The 14,648-nt window shown below is 45.9% G+C and overlaps 5 protein-coding genes across 5 annotated transcripts; 3 read left to right on the forward strand and 2 right to left on the reverse strand.

The window, feature by feature from the left end:
* Nucleotides 1-438: 438 nt before the first annotated feature.
* LHYA1_G007542 (Transaldolase) lies at nucleotides 439-1,513 on the reverse strand (the record flags this gene model as incomplete). Its single annotated transcript, XM_031152471.1, has 2 exons — nucleotides 439-1,376; nucleotides 1,432-1,513. The coding sequence occupies 2 exons, from the start codon at nucleotides 1,511-1,513 to the stop codon at nucleotides 439-441; spliced, it is 1,020 nt and encodes a 339-aa protein (XP_031003566.1).
* A 741-nt stretch (nucleotides 1,514-2,254) lies between these two features.
* On the forward strand, nucleotides 2,255-3,781 carry GAL2 (Galactose transporter; the record flags this gene model as incomplete). The annotated part of the gene is made up of 1 exon (XM_031152472.1): nucleotides 2,255-3,781. The coding sequence occupies one exon, from the start codon at nucleotides 2,255-2,257 to the stop codon at nucleotides 3,779-3,781; it is 1,527 nt and encodes a 508-aa protein (XP_031003567.1).
* Nucleotides 3,782-9,422: 5,641 nt separating this feature from the next.
* Nucleotides 9,423-10,091, forward strand: LHYA1_G007544 (putative inactive nicotinamidase; the record flags this gene model as incomplete). The annotated part of the gene is made up of 1 exon (XM_031152473.1): nucleotides 9,423-10,091. The coding sequence occupies one exon, from the start codon at nucleotides 9,423-9,425 to the stop codon at nucleotides 10,089-10,091; it is 669 nt and encodes a 222-aa protein (XP_031003564.1).
* An 846-nt stretch (nucleotides 10,092-10,937) lies between these two features.
* On the reverse strand, nucleotides 10,938-12,294 carry ttuC' (putative tartrate dehydrogenase/decarboxylase TtuC'; the record flags this gene model as incomplete). The annotated part of the gene is made up of 3 exons (XM_031152474.1): nucleotides 10,938-11,615; nucleotides 11,753-11,925; nucleotides 11,979-12,294. The coding sequence occupies 3 exons, from the start codon at nucleotides 12,292-12,294 to the stop codon at nucleotides 10,938-10,940; spliced, it is 1,167 nt and encodes a 388-aa protein (XP_031003565.1).
* A 649-nt stretch (nucleotides 12,295-12,943) lies between these two features.
* SPBC365.16 (uncharacterized protein) lies at nucleotides 12,944-13,913 on the forward strand (the record flags this gene model as incomplete). The annotated part of the gene is made up of 2 exons (XM_031152475.1): nucleotides 12,944-13,152; nucleotides 13,217-13,913. The coding sequence occupies 2 exons, from the start codon at nucleotides 12,944-12,946 to the stop codon at nucleotides 13,911-13,913; spliced, it is 906 nt and encodes a 301-aa protein (XP_031003558.1).
* Nucleotides 13,914-14,648: the final 735 nt, after the last annotated feature.

Below are 14,648 nucleotides of genomic sequence, written 5' to 3' on the forward strand. Positions count from 1 at the left end.
CGCCCTTCATCAAAGGTTCCCTATTCTAAACGAACTAGGCCTAGAAATACACACAAAGGATCTACAATTACTCCACAACATGCCACATGGTCTTGTTCCAGTACTTCAGTAACACTTCTTCACGGGTCAGGTGGGAACTTCTCCTCAGTCCCCTAGGCCTTGGCAGCGCTAGCTTAAAGCCACACTCAGCTTTTGTATCTCCGTTGTTAAGCTTCACATGACTGGTGTAGTTAATATGCGTTAAGTATTTGTCTCCGAGCGGATCACACATTGGAGAAGTCATGCAACACCTTGATCCATCTTTTTTATTTTATATGGAACGCGACTTTGCTGCATTGTATACTCTCGATTCTATGAGACCATCTTAATCAAGTTGCCCAGTTTCTCTTAGATTACCTAATATTCTCTATATCAGTGGTCTGCATTTTCGTATGAACATTAAGATAGACCTCTCAGAAGTTCCTTAAGACGTTCAGTATCCTCTGCAAACTTTCGCATGGCCTCCGCTGATTTTTCCACCGCACATGCATCCTTATTAAAAGCCCACCTAAAGGCCGCTTCATTGTTAAGGTACGAAACTTGTTGTGCGACGCAGGATTTAGCTGTATAAATGTTAATAGAGTTCCACGGAATATAATGCAAATGTGCAAGCCCACCTGTTTGCTCTGTGAGCATAATGGGCACGTCTTCCGTCTCCTTTTCCAATGCTTCCAGGATCGTAGGCGAGATGGTTAAGAGATCCACTCCCGCCAATGCCTTTACTTGCGCCGTGCTACGAAAACTCGCTCCCATCACCTTCGTCTTGTAGCTATACTTCCGCAGATAATTCTGCATCTGGGTCACCGTCTCAACACCACCGTCCGTTCCCTGAGAAGACCCGTGTGCCTTGTGCCAGTCACTGATACGTCCAATGTAAGGAGCGATGCAATCCACGCCAGCTTCAGCAGCTGTGATTGCCTGTACGAGGCCGAACACAATCGTGATCAAAACACTGATCCCATGTTGCTCCTGTAGTATTTTTCCAGCCGCAATACCCTCCCATGTAGCACTGATTTTTATCCGGACAGCTTCCTTGGGAACTCCTTGGGTGGCATAGAGTTGAATGATGCGTAGAGCAGCTGCAACTGTTTGGGCGGTGTCAAACGAATAGATCACATCAACCTCTGTAGAAACTCGCCCCGTCAATTTGTATATCTCAGTCCCGAATAGCACAGCCAGGTATTCCACTGCTAGTTCTTCGCAACCTTGTGCATTGTCGAGCGACTTCAAGTAGGCCGATGTTTGGGAGATCAGACCAGAATAGGCAGTTTCTTTTGCTGCAAGAAGGAGAAGTGACGGATTTGTCGTTCCCTCTGATGGTCGAAATCTGGCAATTTCTATATATGACAGTGAGCTATAATACCATAAATGATCAGATGTTGATTCACTAACGCTGGAAATCTGCTGTATCGGCAATCAATACCGTTCCACTGTTCTGCATGGCCTGCAGGGCATTGGGGCGAGCAGAAACCATTTTTGCTTATGAAAATTCAGCTGCGATTTCAGTCAACTTGGGCTCAAGAATCACAAGTTCAACCTAGAGCAACGATGTTAGAGAAGGACACTCACTACTAGATAAATAATGGGTTACCAATACTCAAAAGCCAACGAAAAGGAAGATGCGCTTGTCTCTAAGGATCCTCCATTAAGTAGAGTAGAATATCGCAATGATATCCTGAAAATTTCATGAGTGGATCTGGAAGTTGGTTCATGAGATGCGCGGCACAGGTAAGGTGGGATGAGTGGCTTGTCACATACACACATGGGAGAACTTGCCTTCTCCACAGTAAATAAAACGGAATGGGCCTGGGGGAATAGCAAAATAGTATGATATGCTAGGCTACCTGTATTGAGAAATATCATTGGTACATCTTTTGCCCCACGTATTTGGTCTGGACAGGGTTCGGGGAATGCGCCGACGGAAGGAAACCGCCTACCAAATTCTAGCCCCTTTTTGGTCCCCATATTTAACCAAGTGAGGGGGCCCCAGATACCCCAAACTTGACTAAGTCGTTAGTGCAAAACCGTGTCACCGGAACCACAAAGTAACATGATTCTTCCCGCTTTTTTTACCCCAGGTGTTGTGTTAGGTGGAGTATTTAAAGCGACAAGGAACCGTAAAAATGTCCAATATTCCTCTCAAGTCTTCATCTAGCTCTCAATCTTTCTGGCTTTCTTATTTCCGTGGATCGTGAACTGCCACACACTTATCAGCATGCTGAACATCAACTTCCATGAGCATAAATGGGCTCTCTTCTATTGCGCGATATCTACCTGCGGTGCGCTCTGCTACGGCTATGATCAGATCTACTACACCGGCATCCAGGGGATGACACCTTTTATCGATGTCTACGGCACAAAGAACTCATCAGGCACTGCGGCACTTACAACAAGCTTTCTCTCATTGACAGCATCCATCATCTACGTTGGTGAGTTGCTCGGAGCTCTCTTGGCTGCCCCTATCAACGATCACCTTGGCCGCAAAGCTGTGTTTCTGTGCGCCTCCTTATGCATTATTGCCGGTGCTGTTGTGCAGGTAGCAGACAATGGCAGTGAAGGCCTGATCATTCTAGGCAGGATCCTCATCGGCCTCGGTATTGGTCAATTTACCGTAACTTGTGTCCTGTACATCGGAGAAATCGCGCCAAAGGCTATCCGGGGACCTGCATTGATGACCTTCCAGCTCATGCAATCTTGCTCACAGCTCGTGGGTTCGGGCGTAACTCAGGGCACTGAGTCCCTCAAGTCAACTGCAGCTTTTCGCATACCAATGGGCTTACTCGCGCTACTGCCATTGCTGATGATGGCCAGCTTACCTTTCCTTCCAGAAAGTCCGGTGTGGCTCATGCGGAAAGGACGGATAGAGCAAGCCGAACGCTCCCTCCAAAAGATACATAAGAGTACCAAAAATTACGAAGCGACAATGGATATACATATCCTTGAAGAAGAAGTGGCAAAGGAGAAGGAGGCTGAAGCAACATCGACCTGGGTATCACTTATCCGAGATCCAATCGAACGACGAAAACTCATATTCGCTTGTGGAGCTATGATAGCCCAGCAAATCAATGGCATCCAATTCTTCTACTCGTACGGTGTTGTTTTTGCGCAATCCATAGGCATTTCTCAGCCCTTCACCATTTCTTTGATCACCAATGTGCTCCAAGTTGTTGCCGTCGCCGTGTCTGTAGCGCTAGGCAATAAAGTACCTCGAAGGATTAATTTGCTGGTCACGACTGTTATGATGTTTTTTGCCTTCATCATTATTGGTGGTTTTGGAACACGCAAGGAACTGACAACTGGTTTCAGCACCGCCATTGTCGTCTTCTCTTACATCGTGATTGTTGCTTTCAACTTTGGATTGGGACCACTAGCATTTGCTATGGCTAGTGAGTGCTCGGCCGGAAGAAACAGGAACAAAATCATGTCCTGTGCCATCGTCAGCTTCTTTCTTACAGTATGGGTAATCGCCTTTACCTCGCCTTACCTATACTATTCTGCCAATCTAGGACCAATGCTCGGATTCGTATACGCTGGTTCGACATGCATTACTCTCCTCTACGTTTGGTTTTGTGTTGGCGAGACGACCGGAAGATCAAACTTGGAGATTGAAATACTTTTTCAAGAGAAGGTCCCGGTACGTCAATGGAAGACACACACGTTCGCGGTCCCCATTACCTCGGTGTGCGAAGATGAGGCTAAGATTGCGATGGAGTCGGGACTGACAGAAGTTGAACATTGTTGAGGAAAGCTTTCTCACACTACTCCATTTAGTATCATGTAATGACAAGATATGCTTAATAGTCAAAATTTGTGCCTGTGATAGTGACTTTGACCAATGTGCCTATTGAAATTCCATTGTTGAAACCGTGGCTTGGTAACGTTATCAGGTCGGAACCAGGCCGCGTTGGTGAAGATGAAATCACAAAAGCCTAAGATTCATGCTGAAATCTACCCTGGAGTTTGTATCCCAAAGTTGTGTCTAATATTCATCAAGATATCCAAAGTCTGGTGTATGCCATTGGATTTATATGTGACATTATGCATGACGGTTTCGGCGGTGTCTAAGATATTCTCGATATCTTCGTACTTTGGCGAAAGGGGAGCAAGCATGAGCGTGCTCTGTACCTGCAAAAGTACTGTGTAGGATGCCGTGAGGAGTTGCAAGTCGCACCAATTATGGTAGTGGCTACCAAGGGGTGTTGAGGTGGTCGATTCCTGAAATAGTATGAGAAGACATGCGCTCTCAATACATGCTCTGCAAGATTCAATGACCCAAGGTTCAGTGAAGTGTTGAGAGACAGTCTCGCGAGATATACCCTCTCCTGGTGAAGTAGCGGAGTGTTCCATGTCTTCGTAAAGTACCGAGTACAGGTTGGTGCGATTAAGCAAGAATATGCAGGCATGATATCGCAAAGCTAAATCTCGCTATAACAACATTAATGAGCGGGCAACCAAAGTTTTGTAGGACTTGGTTTACCATAGGAATAGAATACAGTTGGGAAGAAAGAGCGAAACTTGATAAACTTCGTGGAAACTGAAGGTCAACTGGCGATAATAGATACCAGCTGTTGAGCTTAGAAAACATATTGCTGACGAGGGCACCAACTTCGTGCGGATGACAATATGCTCTGTCGGTGGTATAAAGCCCTAGGATATTGTTAAGACATCCTCGCAGCCACACTTGAATAGCAAGGTATGATCTTGGAATTGCGCTCGATGGATGACCATTGACCATTGAGGTGTGATCAACTGAAGGGCCACTATATAGAACCTTAGGAGGTAGATCATGTTCTGAAATGAGCAAGTCCAAGGGTTGTTTTGATGGTAATCCATCAATCTCAGTCAGAATGTCACTGTGATTATAATAAGCCACGAATACTAAGGCAAGGGTCAATTTACCTCTCCAACAGGAAATGTATGCAAGAATACATCCTTGCTCGAGCCTTGACGTCGCTAGATCGGATATTTAGAGCAAGTTCAAGAAGTAGAAAGACCACTTACTTGTGATCTCTCAGTGCCAACCGTTCGATCGCAACGAAAGAACTTTTCAAGATGCCCAAGGTATGGAAAGGCTTTCCGAAGAAATATAGAAAGATAGCTCCAGTCAACAGCATGGTTGACGCAATCCCATCGTCTGATCCGGAGAATATGGTCCACATCTTTGTAAGAGCGATGGAAAAACAGGACTCCGGAGCAAAACCGAGTGGGTATTCTGTAGTAGCAGCCGCTACACTGAGTAACAATAGCGGTACTAAGGAATAGTTGTGGAGGGGTATGGAATCAGCATCCGATGCTGTTGTAAAGAAAGGGAGAACGTTCTCACGAGAGAACCGCTCGACGAGAAAAAGTTCAGCTAAGACTGGTGGAAGTTCCAAGCGATTGTCAAAAAGACATGTGAGCGATGCATAGGCAGAAGCTGGAGAAGATAGAGAGGTTGCCTCATGACCCATATCATGTAGTAGACTGTCAGAATCATCGGCCATTTTGAGGTAGCGGAGAGGATCGATTGCAGGAATGGTTAGTTTCACATGAATCCTAGACCAATATTGCAGGAGTTTGTGCCCGGCAGCTGTGTGGAAGTCTGGCACCATTGTGATGTTTGTTGTCTTTGGAGGCGGAGAGGATGTGATTTCAGTTGTTTGTGTGCCGTTATTCGGAACAACCGATGCCTCTAGAGTATCTAGACGTGCTTCAGCTCGTGTGAGGCGTGAAAGGACGGCTGAGTCGCTGTTATATGATTAGATACAGTTCATACCCAGTCGTAAATCACTTTTACCTTTCAAGGTTTGTTGGAGTCGGCCTATAACTACAGGCAAGGCCTACATCCTCGCAATGAGTACATTTCGGCCTCCGGCTGTCGCAGCGAGATTTCCGCTGCCTGCAAGTGTCACAGGCAAGACCAGTCTTTTGCCGTTTTGTACTATGTCCATATGAAGGGCAAATCTCAGCAGGCAGAGGCATCGCGAGAGACGAGTGAATTCGCTGTCAAGAGAGGTTGAGGGTGACTTGGGGGATAAGAATGGTGGTCGTGGTGAAGGTCCTGGCTGTGGTTGCGAGGAGCCGGGGCTTTGCGCCACCACCATTGGCTTACGTAATCAGGAGCCAGAATCACCAAACCACCAGTAAACCTAGATAGGATTTATGGTGATAATCGAATGATCTGGTATGTCTAAGTACTATTCCTAGCCACCTGGTTGGTCGAACAAGGTGTGCACTGTTTAAAGCTTATCATTCAGACCGCAAAAAGGAATCAAATTACTATTACGCCGCATGGAGCATCTCTATCCTGACGGTTAAGGAAGCACATAAAAGAGCGCAGAGCAGCCGTTTTCATGCTTCCCTCTTCGACTTGAGCAAGTGCGCGAATAACGAGCTCTTGCTGAACGTAGAGTTGATTTAGGTATAGGGTGTATTGTAAAGAAGAAACGAATGGATAAAAGGGTATTATGAATCAATTTTCCAATTCTTAGCCAGAATAAGCTTAACTATTTTCTTCGGTTGCGTACTTATATTTACCAGCTCTACTACCAAAATCCACTGCTCGGTCCAAATTCAAACACGCATTATCACAGGACGTCCCACCCGGACGCGTTCACCACCTCTTTCGCAAGTAACAACATGCAGTTCGCTCTCTTTACCACGACAACCTACAGCTTCCGACCAGTGATATTTGGCATCGACGAGACGAGCATCGAAGAATACCACCGCCCAGAAGCGGGAAGCATCCAGGACAGCGCATCTGTCGAATTCCAGATCTCCGTTAAATCCGAACCTCTCATGTCAGGCCTAGGCAGCATTGCGTCCTCCAGGGCTCTTCATGAGACACCTGAAACAGCAGGGAGAACCACTCGCTCGGACGAAGAAATTGATAAGCACTGGGATTCAGTTGTTACGCAATATCCAGTTTCCAATGAACTCAAATCGCTAGTTAGAGCAGACCTAAAGAAAGCATGGCACTTCTTAAGAGTTGATAATTTTCGCGAGGAAACGAGGATTAGATGGGCAACAACCGACCGGTACAGAATACGTTTTGACGATATGGTTGGAAACCTAGATCCCGAAAAGCTCAGCTATCTTTGCAACAAACCAACGGCGTTTTATTGGTTGCAGTCCGCACAGCAGACGGATGCCACCGGAGAAAAGAATCAAACGCCAAAGATCATACTCGCGGCCATTTACGAAGAATGGCGTCGATGCTACAACAACGAACCGAACATCGAATTTGGTCACTTCTTTGCGAACCCAGTTAGAATTACCTCGACAGGCCCGCCGACAGTAGCTGGGATTAGGAAGGCACACCGCTCTCTCTGCGTTCAAGCATCTAGCCTCATTAATCAAGTTGAAGGCCGCGCCGACAATGTTATCGAACGCCAGCCTTCGAGCTCACAATATTACTCCGTGCTTCCCCTTTATCACGCTCTTGTCGTAATTATCGATCGTTTGGATTCGTTCTACCATGAGGAATGCCGCCGCGAATCAGACGGCCTGATTAGTCTCCGCAAGATTGCACAGCACCAAACAGTCTTGATCGCTCGCACTGGTGTGGAGGAAGGGCTGCATGAATCCATTTCCTTCGAAAGTCTCAAATCGCATTCTCTGCCTTTGGACAGATTCGATGTTGTCACAAAAAGCATTGACTTCGTCAGGGTGTCCCTTGCTACAGCTGTACAGTTTATAACCGATCTAGAAAAGGCAGAGGATCGTAGGAGGTTATTTACTGGCGAAGAATCCCCTCTGGACGCTAGTATTTGCCCAATTTTTTATCCAAAAGAATTCGAAACTCTCGGGGAAAAGGCCAACCGCAACCCCGAAGCCTGGGCAGACGGCATGATTAAAGCTGCGGAAAAATACGGATACGACAACAATTCCACAACATGGGAGTCGATTCGTCGGGTCCAAGCTGGCCTGGTTGGAGAAGTTTTTCGCGACTTTAGGCATTTGCCGTTTGGGAATTGCTGGAGAGAAGAGTAATGGTATTGCTCTACGAGTTTTGACCTTGCACAAGGTGATTTGTTCTTTTTTTGGCCTGTGAACTCAGATGTCTTCGTGTTAGAATGGCACTTTGGCCACCCTTTTGAGACGCGCTATTATGTCAGCGAGTAAGATAAATAGGCCGCATACGGCAAACCTAATCATTCAAAGCTGTCAAAACTCCAAAAAGTTGCAATACTTCGCATGTCGGTTGGATATCATGTGATCCCAAGGGATATCCTCATTTAGGTATATATATAGGTATCAAGCACTCAAACAAATTGAGGATGACGAAGGGGACGAAAGGAGAGTAGTTAATATACGCGAACAGAGACTAAAAGCACGAGAAAAGAGGGTATTAAAGGAGAGGCAAAGGGCAGTAGAGCAGGGGATGATTCTAGAAGGGTTTACCTCAAGTGATGCTGTTAGAATTAAGGTGTGCGGAAGCTCTAATTGAGTGGTAATGTGAGGCAAGACAGTGGGCTCAATTGATGATAGAATTGATGATCAAGTGCAGAATCCTAATGATCGTTCTATTTCATAAGCGTGTTTTCATAGTGAGTCTTTAGCAAACAGCCAATCTTCGCTTGCACAGCATTTGGAGTCCGCGTCCATCTGCAGGTCTTTAACCTCGAGCTCTCCGTCTTCCTCGCAGTCTTTTCTCTAGTATAACAGAATTCCAGGTTATTATGCTGCTAGGCTTTACTCAAGCAGCAAATCCTTTACTGTTAAGCATTATTTTACGAGTCATTTTCTTTTCACTATCAATTCAAGTTCCTGAAAACTCTTTCGTGCATGCTTTAATTTATATCTTTCTTCCGCGGTAGCTTTCCTCTTTACTAGTGCTGGCAAGCGAAATTTCTCGTGGCCTCTCTTTCGGCGTGTCGTTGATTTCTCGTCCTAAGACGCAATAAAGGAATGGAGAAGGTATGCGTTAATCTAATCTAAAGGATTAATTATGAATTTATCAGGAATCTACACTTTAAGTGAATGAAATATGATATAAAAGAAAGAAACCTGGATCTTAAAGCAAAGATAGCATTTATCAATCTTTTTCTCTATTCTAAAATTCAATGGACCTCAGGATACTATGTTCAAGTCTTGAGTTAAACCTTAAACAGAATACAGCAAAGCCTTGTCAAATATTTCACAGTCTCTATCTTGGAAGGTGTGATTTGCACAAAGCACACAATTTCTAAGAATAGGCTACCTGTAGTGAATAACATACCAAACCAAGATTATTATAGAGTGTATATAATGACTTTTCTCCATTTCTTTGACTTTCAAGAACTCTACATCTACCTTGCCATCCGTCTTAAGTAAACTGTCTATCATTCCGTCACTTCACAACACCACCTCCGAATATTCGCACAATCCTACACGCCGAAACAGGAAAAACCCACAAAGTCATCATGGACGCAAACCACACAGAGACTAGCGCTCTCGTTATCATCGACGTGCAAAACGAATTCATATCCACCGCGGGCGCTTTCCCAATTTCCGACGTCTGCAGGACAGATCTCATCACGAACTTGACAACCCTCATTCCCCAGTTCCGAAAAACCGGACACATTATCTGGATAAAGGCAGTATACGGAGAGAGAACCGAGGAGCCTTCATGCATGCAAGAACATCCAAGGGGAGATGGAATCCTGGGATCCAACGAGTGGCTCGCGGCGGCCACCCACGTCCATCCAACGCCCTGTTGCAAAGCCGGTAGTTTCGGTGCTGACATCTACCCGGATGTATTTGCTCTCGCTGAGCCAGAGGACATGGTTATCACCAAAGACTCCTACTCGGCGTTCAGCGGGACCAGTGGGTTTCGGTTTCTGGACGCTCTACGCGAGAGGAATGTGACGGATGTGTACTTCTGCGGCGTTGCTTCCGGTACTTGTGTTCTAGCTACTGTTGTTGATGCTGTTATGGTTGATGGCTTGCAGGTTCATGTCGTGCTGAATTGTATGGGTTGGAGACGGCTCAATACCCATCAGGAGGCTATCCGGAGATTCAAGGCGTTGCATGTGAATCTGACCAATAGCAATGACGCTGGAGAGCTGGAATGTGCTGCTGAAAGCTGTTGATGGCAGATATACCCAGGCTATAGTGTTAAGAGCATAGAAACCACCTTTGGAATAACAAACATATTGCAATTCGTACCTTCTCAAATTTTTCTCGGGTTTGATTCCTTGTCCAATTTTTAGCACATATTTCAAAGCCCAACTTCCAGCTCCTGATTAAAGTGAGTTCAATGCCTTGATAGACACCGTGTAAATGATAACTCAATAAGAATTTTTTTATGCTGTGAAATTGCCCATCATCTAAGGCTCTAAGCGATCAACTGACATGGAGCTCTGTGATCAACTCGCCGTTCATTTATTGAGGGGTTCCGCAAATTACCCAGACTGAAACTCACGAATATGGGTTGAAGTGATTCCTAATCACAGCGTTCGATGATTCTCTAAACCGCTTAGTAGAATGACCGCCTATGTTGCCCTACGATTGGCGACCTCTGACCTCGCTTAAACACCCCTTTCCAGGGATTCGGTACTAAAATGGTGGAGCCAAGGGGCGAGAAATTAATTCATAACTCTTCACACCCCTAATAATCATGCACAAACGTAACAGTACACTGTACTATGTATTGCCATTGCTATTAAATGCAAATTATACTTGTCAGTCTCCCTTAAGTCTCTTTGAATAGGGATGATGAAAGCCGGAAAGTCTTCCAAGTTGACAGTTTTCTACCTTGTAGCTGAGGTGAAGAGAATAGCTCTATCTTTCTTATTTCCTAAATTCTAGGTGGATGGTCTTCGCAGAATCTATGTATTTCCACATTCTTCGTTAACGATGACTTGAAATACAAAGACATCTATTGTTGTTCAAAATGGCGATTGGCTCAATCGATATTATAGTACCCAAACAAAGATTCAGGCTTTTTGATTTTCCTTGGCCAACCTCTGTATCTCTTTGCAGACAGCATCCGTGACTTCTTTCGTATTTTGCCACCCACCCAAATCTGCCGTCTTGATTCCGGTCTCTGTAACATTCTCTACGGACTCCATGAGAAGTGCAGCTGCATCTGGCTGCCCCAGCCATCTCAACATTTCTGCTGCCGTCCAGAATGTAGCGACAGGGTTAGCAAGCTCCTTTCCCGTAATGTCAAAAGCACTCCCATGAATAGGCTCAAACATTGATGGGTTTTCTCGTGTTGGGTCCAGATTCGAGGTAGGTGCAATGCCAATACTCCCAGCTAATGCAGCAGCTAAGTCTGAGAGGATATCCGCATGCAGGTTCGTAGCTACGACTGTGTCAATGCTTTCTGGCTTCAGCACCATCCGAGTGGTCATGGCATCCACCAGCATCTTGTCAACCTCAACATCCGGGAAATCTTTGGCAACTTCTGAGGCAATGGTGTCCCAGAAGACCATTCCGTTTCTCTGAGCGTTGCTTTTAGTAACCACTGTAAGCTTCTTCCGCGGCCGACTTTTCGCAGTCTCGAAAGCGAATCGCATGATCCTTTCCACGCCATGTCGTGTGAATATTGACGTTTCTGTGGCCACAGACCATGGTTCACCAGTATGTGATGTTCCGCCATGGCCAGCATACTAGGGTTTCTCAGTGTCAGCTTAGGTCAAAACAAAGTTTGAAGTTCAGAATTAGGAGCATTCCAGTTCTCCAGAGATGCCAAAGGAGATACTAAAACAAGCAAGATCGTTCGACTGAGTATTGGAGAGTTATTTACCTCTCCTTCCGAGTTCTCTCGGACAATGACCCAATCAAGATCCCCCGGTTTGCAATTACGAAGTGGAGAAGTAGTACCCCGAAGAATACGAGTTGGCCGAACATTAGCGTACTGCTGTAGTGGTTGACACAATGCAAGCCGAAGACCCCAAAGTGAAATATGATCCGGAACATCTAGGGTTATGATTAGTCTAGGTATCTAATTCAGCTAAATAGAAGAACAATACCAGGAGCACCAACAGCACCAAACAGAATTGCGTTGAACTTTTTCACCTGCGCTAGATAATCATCAGGTAGATATTTCCCATGCTTCTTGTAGTAGGCACTGCTCCACTCGAATTCCTCGAATTCCAGATCGAACGTGTTAAGCTCCGCTGCAAGCTTCTGAAGGACTACTTTGCCTTCATGGATGACTTCGATGCCAATGCCGTCACCAGGAATCAAAGCAATTTTGTAGTTTTGTCTGCCCGTGGGTGCAACCCCCATGGTCCCCTTGTTTTCCGTGATATTCGTGGGAAAGACGTTCTGGAGTTGAGTAGACATGGTGAGGGTTGGGGGAGTGGTGAACAAGGGCCCTCAAAAGGAGGGGTAGAAAAGGTCGGATACTCGTAGTGAGGCAAGAGACGACGTTCAAGCATAAGGCGAAATATTGGGGGCGTTATTAATCTAAAACGTAGACCTGAAAAACTGCAAGTCAAGGATTCTGTTTTTTGAGCCAAAGAGTAAAAGTAAAGTATCACATTACATGCACGTTCAATTCCACTACATGTAGCGCGCATAATGGTTTGCCCGAGCCGATCGGGTAAAATGAGACCGAGACGAGAACAGCACGGACAGCTGCTGGAATACGAAAATTATCAGGCAGATTTATTTCATAGCCATAAATTCATTGCCATATATAACTCAGGATTCAGTAGACATACATCGACAATAGAAAAGAAAACTTGAACTCCAAAATCATAGTCACGTGTGGGAGGATAAGAAAAGGGATGATAAGATAAGATAAGGAAATTTAAAATTACAGTAGTCTGGTGGTCCATGGATTTAGACTGCGAAGTCGGCCAATTGAATATTCGTCGTATCAATCAATCAACCCGCACAGACGTCAAACCATCCTCATCACTTCTCTTTCTCTTACTTTCGCTCTTTCTGAGGTTCAATAGAAGGTGTGAATCAAGTCAATGCTCCCGAGATGACACAACAAACCTCTGGACTGGAACCGCCAGCACCAAAAATAGACTCATCTTCACAGATCATGACTCGGCCTCAAAAGCCTTCCGAGCCTTTGCAAGAAGCAAAGACATGGAACACAAAGAATCTGGGTCTGCGATTGGCTTCGGATTTCATTTCTGGATTTACAGCTGCAACCATGGTTGCTCCTTTGATCACCATCATTGACAAGTCAGTCCTCTCCCTTGCGCAATTCCCCCATGAAGTGAAGGACTGCTCCTGATGTAATATATAGAGGAATCATGCAGAATGCCTCTGGCCAAGCAACCCTCAAGAACTCGCTGAAAGAGTCGCTCGCCGCCTTCCTCCTCCGTCCCCACCACCTCGTCTTCTCGAAGCCTTTCGGGCTCATCTGCATGTTGTACGGAGGCACGTACCTCACCGCCAACACGCTCGACACCATAACCTCTACTGTTCAAGACAGGCCCGCTACATATGTCACCTCTGACACCCTCAAGTTCGCCGCATCATCTACTGCCAACATTGGCCTATGCCTATTCAAAGACCAAACCTTTGCACGGCTGTTTGGGCCCGGGGGCCCACCTCGACCAGTCCCTCTGCCGTCGTACGCTCTCTTCACCCTGCGCGATTGCCTGACCATCTTCGCGTCCTTCAATGTGCCTCCACTTCTCGGGCCCGTCATAAGCAGGAACATGAGCCAGGAGTTACAAAAGAGCTTGAGTGGACAGACAATAGCGCAGTTTCTGGCTCCCGCTTCAGTGCAGATCATCAGTACGCCGATGCATTTGCTGGGGCTGGATTTGTATAACAGGGGCCAGAAGGGAATCAGCTGGGGTGACAGATGGACCATTGTTAAAAAGAATTGGGCAATCAGTGCCGTGGCCCGCATGTGCCGGATCGTACCGGCATTTGGTGTAGGAGGGGTGGTTAACGCCAAAGTCAGAAAGGGGTTGATATCTAGACTGGAGTAAGACATGTGTAGACTTGATTCCGAGAGACTCGAAAATGGGTAATATCTAGAGAAGTGTATGGTTGCGTCCTAGACTAGAAGGGGGTATCTCAAGGCGTTTGTGTTCACCAGCTATTGGTTTAGAGGCGTATGGATTTGTGTAATATCTAATTTAGGTCGATACCAGCTAGACAGGAGTTTGGAGGCTCTGCTCATACAATGTATCTCCATTCCCCGTTCCTCCCTTTGTTTTGAAAACGAGATCACCGTAACCACAATTTATTAATTCAACGCAATCTCCGCTCCACTTGCAAATGCAGCCACCATCAAATCCAAATCTTTTAGCTGCAATGTACGTGCTCCTTCCCGGCTTAGCTTGCGAAGCATTACCAAAGTCGCACACTTGGCCGTCTTACTTAGCCGTCTCCATGGCTTGGCTCTCGGCTTCTTCTGTTTGGAAAATATTGCACTTCTTCGACCACATATACAAGTTCCGGGTAAAGTTCACATGCTACACGTTGAAAGTCACTAGCCTCTTAGCCCAGTGCTCCTTGAGTTTCAAGGGCAACATTACCTGCACTTGGCCGTTTGTAAGTAATGTCGTGTTCCGACGTAGTTACAGTTACAGAGTAAAGCTGTGATTCCTTTAGTGGCTGTTTCAAAACATCCTACCGATCGAGTGATCATGGATGTTTTGAGAATTGAGCGCGCGCACGCACTTTATCTTCCTATTCAAAGCAATCCCTATCATCTGAGG

Source organism: Lachnellula hyalina, assembly GCF_007821495.1.
Source record: "Lachnellula hyalina strain CBS 185.66 chromosome Unknown contig00118, whole genome shotgun sequence".
In the NCBI taxonomy this organism is placed as follows: domain Eukaryota; kingdom Fungi; phylum Ascomycota; class Leotiomycetes; order Helotiales; family Lachnaceae; genus Lachnellula; species Lachnellula hyalina.